This window comes from Momordica charantia (genome assembly GCF_013281855.1).
Source record: "Momordica charantia cultivar OHB3-1 chromosome 9 unlocalized genomic scaffold, Mcharantia_2.0 BLBB01000009.1, whole genome shotgun sequence".
In the NCBI taxonomy this organism is placed as follows: domain Eukaryota; kingdom Viridiplantae; phylum Streptophyta; class Magnoliopsida; order Cucurbitales; family Cucurbitaceae; genus Momordica; species Momordica charantia.
In genome coordinates this window covers 1,694,271-1,699,111 of record NW_028275167.1, presented here as the reverse complement: position 1 = coordinate 1,699,111, position 4,841 = coordinate 1,694,271, and the positions used below count along the sequence as shown (strand labels likewise).

Genomic DNA, 4,841 nt, shown 5'->3' with positions numbered 1-4,841 from the left:
ACAATTAAGGGACATGATTGAATAATGTCATGCATTCCTCTTTCCTATTTAGAGAGGACACTATTCTCTATTTACTCAATTAGTTTGTGTTTTATAATACTTGTCATTTCTTTTCTTCTCGATCTTCTGTGTTTCAGAGATAATATCGGTACATGTATTTAATATACTTGGGACCTATTTCAAAAAATAACAAATGAAAGAACAGAAGGAATATATGACGAGTGAGGGTACGGTAAAAATCGAACTTTGAATAAAAGGATAGCTAGGTTTAGAGAGGGCCAACCATATTATGTCATATGCGAGAAAGAAAGGCCAAAACCCTAAATCGAACTTTGCTAATTAGAACACAAAAAGGAAAAGGGTGTGTGAATATGAGTGTTCGTTAGGACTTGTTTTTTCTTCCACCACTCAAAAAGGGGAGGATTGAATATTGCAATCTAGGGTTCCAAAAATTCCTTAGGGCAAATTGGCAAACCCTAAAATTGATTTAAACACACAAAAGAGAAAAATAAAGACAAAAAAAAAAAATACTAAAGTGTTTATCTGTCAGCACTCATCTTTTACTAAACCAACATTAATTTTTTTATAAGTAGGAGAGAGATGTAAAATATAGTTCAGCGGTTAAAATACATGTATTCAACTATCTATGAGATTGAGAGTTGGAATTTCCACCCCATGTATTGCGGACAAAGATCTAAAATATTATTCATATTTATTGCTTGAAAGGCTATTGGTCGTAGGGATTTAAAGGATCCCTTGGACTGTGGGCAAAGTGGTTACAAGTCCCCCACAGGAAAGATTGTCATGCGCCCAAAGAGAGAATTATAATGAGAAGCTGCCGCATTAGTTGACCTTTTTTACTCACAAACAACACACACCACACCTAGCAAAAACATTAACATCATAATAATAATAATTAATAATAATATACTTCATAATGCATCACACATGTTTTAAAAAACAATCTTAGTCCTAACACTATAGTTATAGCGGACATTTTCTCCATCTCGAATCTTATATATATTGGAATCTAAATTCCCGATCCCATTTCTAGAATTTAACTAGAGAAATAAACGTTCGAATCAAAGAATCTTAATGCTGGTCCTGCAAGAAAAAGTATCATCTCTCCTATTAACTTAAACTTTTGTTCGTGTTATCGTGGCTCAAATTTTAGAGACAATGGTATGCAGAACTTCGTTAAACTTTTTGGTTTAAACTTTGGTCTAAACGCTTTATTTGATAGGTTGTAGCCTTGCACACACTCTCTCTTTGATGGTATCATTTACTCTTTAGGAACATCATTTTTAGGCTAAGCTACACCTTGTAGCTCACAATTCATGTAAAATGACTATCATCACGTTTCTTTTCTCCTCTCCCTTTCTTTCCCATATATATGAAGAATTTAAGGAATAATGAGAACTTAAAAAGTATCAATTAATTTATTTATGTGATTTTTCAAATTTTCAATATTATATTGTAGAGACGGACATGAACATAATTCAGGTGGTTAAAATATTACTTACAATGTATAAAGGTGGTCGTCAGAAGTTTAACACTCCGTTGAACTAAAAAAATTAAGAAAGAAAAAAAAAAACTATCTATTTGTTGTTATTAGTTTTTTGGACTATTTAACAGAAACATGAGAAAAACCATTCCTTAACTTTTTGTTGCTTACTGTACATAGAAAGTAGTTGTGACGGTAATTTTTAGATGGTAGTTTTTTAAGAGGTAAATTATTGAAATTATTAGAAATAGTAACTTAGTGAAACAAGTAGGAAGGTACATAAGTCGTGTACCTTAATTTTAAAATAATAATATCTAAAAAGATTTAGAAGAATTTAAATGGAAAGAGGCTAAAATATATTAAATAGTCCTTAATTTTTGTAAGGTGCTCCTAGATTTGGTCTTTAATGACATTTTTTAAATTTTAATTTAGTCTAATTCTCAATTAAGTTCCTTTTTTTGTTGTGTTAAAATTTATTAACAAAAGTTGTCTCAAATTTCATCAACATATTTGGATACATGAGCACGCCATTTGGAAAATAAGAATTTTGCTAATGGATGGATTGAGTTTTGGAGATGAATGAGATAGATTTCGTAAAGTGTCAAATATCATCCAAATTGTATGTCCATAATAAGTTTAATTATGTCAATATGAGTTTAGTTCAGCGGTATTGACACCTATCTCTAACTATGAGGTTGTGAGTTTGAATTCTCCCACCTCACTTGTTGTATTATAAAAAAATAAATAAGTAAAATAAACAAATAAGTTTAATTATATTAGTAAAGTAATACTTTAACCATCAACTAATTTATTATAAATTTTAGCCGACTAGCATAGTTCTTAACTCAAGTTAAAAGACACCTATCTTCAACATAAAGGTCATGAATTCAAATCTCCTTTCACATATAATGTATGAAAAATACGTGACTCCTTAATTTGATGGTGAAGAGAAATCTTGTACTTACCACTATTAAATATTTGACAGAAATGTAAAAACATAGACTTTTTTTAAAATTAATGAATTGGGAGATAAGATTTAGTCCCATCGTTAAAGTAGTCAGTATTTTTCATACTATATTAAATATTCTAAATTTTAGCATTTTGTTTATCGGGCTTAATTGAGAATTTTTAATAAACGATAAAATATTTATAATAGAATTTCAAAAAGTATAATTGGCCATAGAAATATTATTTTTTTTCCTTAAATTCCACGTCATCATTGGCGCTCTGGCTCTTCCGCTCATGGCCGTCACCCCCATATAAGTGCGTCTGAAGCTGAATCACACAACTCTCTTCTCTCTCTCTCTCTCTCTTCTCAATCATTTTCTCTCTCCTGTGCTGAGGCTGAGGCGTGGCCTTCCCCTCTCATGATTCCTTCTCCCATGTCCCCATTCTTCCCTTCCTCTCCTCTTTCTCTCTCACAACTCCATTAATGCACTCTGTTCTCCCTCCTCCATAATCACAATCATATCTTATCTCTCTCCTCTGCCAGTTTTTGACGCTCTTTCAACCAGACAGCAGCCAGGCCGAGCCATTATTGTTTCCACTCGTAGCTTCTTCTATTTAAGCAATATTGTTTTTCCATGGATGTTTGGGACCAACAGATGCCAGAAGATCGACACGGCCGCCACCGGAGGCAGAATCCGTCATTTTCTTCTTCTCTTCTTGACGCCATTTATCGCTCCATCGACGAAACCAACGGTGTCCAGGGCGAAGAGCAGGTCGTCTTGTACAGAGAGACTATGAGGAAGAAGAAGCAGAGCATTGGCTTGGAAGACGGTGAAGATGATGGACTCAATTTCCGACGCGCTTGTATGATCGAGAAGTGGATGGAGAAGAAGGTGAGCGAGAAGGTCGTGGTTCGCCGGAGTTCTATGGCGGATTTCGATCGGAAGGCGAGGAATGTTCGAGATCGCGATCGCGATCGCAATCGTGGTTTTAAGAAATTGATGAATTCGAATTCGAGTTCGAGTTCCTCTGAATCCAGTTGTGGAGGGGGATTTTCTTCGTCCGAGTCGGAATCGAGGTCGTCTTCTTATACAATGCTGAGGCCGAGGCCGATAAGGACGGAGAAGCCTCAATTCGACGGCCATGGCGACGCGATTAAAGTTTCGGTCCCCAATCAGAAGCCGAAGCACGAAAACGGCTTCGTGAAGACGAAATCGAAAGCCCTAAAAATCTACGGCGATCTGAAGAAAGTGAAGCAGCCAATCTCTCCCGGCGGCCGCTTCGCGACCTTCCTGAACTCCCTCTTCAACGGCGGCAGTCCAAAGAAGCAAAAATTCACAAACTCCGCCCAACAGAACGACGCCTGTATGAGAAAATCCAAGTCCGCTCAAGGATCGACGTGTTCTTCCGCCTCCTCGTTCTCCAGGTCCTGTCTCAGCAAAACACCGTCGTCCGGCGAGAAACTCATCAACAATGGCAGCACAAAACGATCGGTCAGATTTTGCCCCGTGAGCGTGATACTAGACGAGGACTCTCGGCCTTGCGGACATAAAAGCCTGCAAGACGAACTAGGTCTAATGGCGGCAGCGACAACTCTGCGAAACGCTCTGAGGAACGACCATTGCCGAGCAGATGAAGCTACAGAGGATCTGATGAACAGTTACCAAAAGAAGATCAATGGCGATGTATATATAAACAGAGAAGAAGACGACGAAGATGAAGAGGAAGACGACGAAGAAGAAGAAGACGACGACGATGCAGTGAGTTGCTCGAGCTCTGATTTGTTCGAATTGGATAATCTCTCATCGATCGGAATCGAAAGGTATCGCCAAGAACTTCCAGTTTATGAAACAACGCATTTCAGTACGAATCAGGCCATCGCCAGTGGATTAATTTTGTAATAATAATTAACCAAAAAAAAAGAGAAAGAAGATATGGGGGTGATGGTAAAAAGTTTATATTAGCCTTTTGGAATTAGTGTCTTGGGGGTTTACATCAAGAATAACTAAAGATTTTCTCTCTTTAATTTTCTGTTTGGCTTAATTTTCTTTCACACTTTCTCTCACTTTCTAGCCCGAGAAAATCCCATTATTTCCGTCGTTGATTTTAGCTCTTGAAGATGAGAAATTCGGTGATAAGAGGGACAATCGTTACTTCTTTTTCTTTAGTATTACAATTCAAGCATGGTGCAAATTCGAACCTCGAGAAAAATTAAAATTAGCGTGATAGATATATTTCTATCAATACAACGGAAGAATTACTAAATAACAATATATGATCACTTGAACTATGTTTATGTTTGTTGAGGCGTAAAGAAAACCCGAGAACGTCAAGGATTAAAAGCAAAGGCAGATTTTCTACCGAGAGAGAGAGATTTTTCTTTTGGACA

General features: G+C 36.6%; 1 protein-coding gene across 1 annotated transcript; it reads left to right on the top strand.

The window, feature by feature from the left end:
* The first annotated feature begins 2,788 nt into the window (after positions 1 to 2,788).
* On the top strand, positions 2,789 to 4,478 carry LOC111015022 (protein BIG GRAIN 1-like B). The gene has a single exon (XM_022289932.2). The coding sequence runs from the start codon at positions 3,088 to 3,090 to the stop codon at positions 4,351 to 4,353; it is 1,266 nt and encodes a 421-aa protein (XP_022145624.1). The 5' UTR covers positions 2,789 to 3,087; the 3' UTR covers positions 4,354 to 4,478.
* The last annotated feature ends 363 nt before the right edge of the window (positions 4,479 to 4,841 follow it).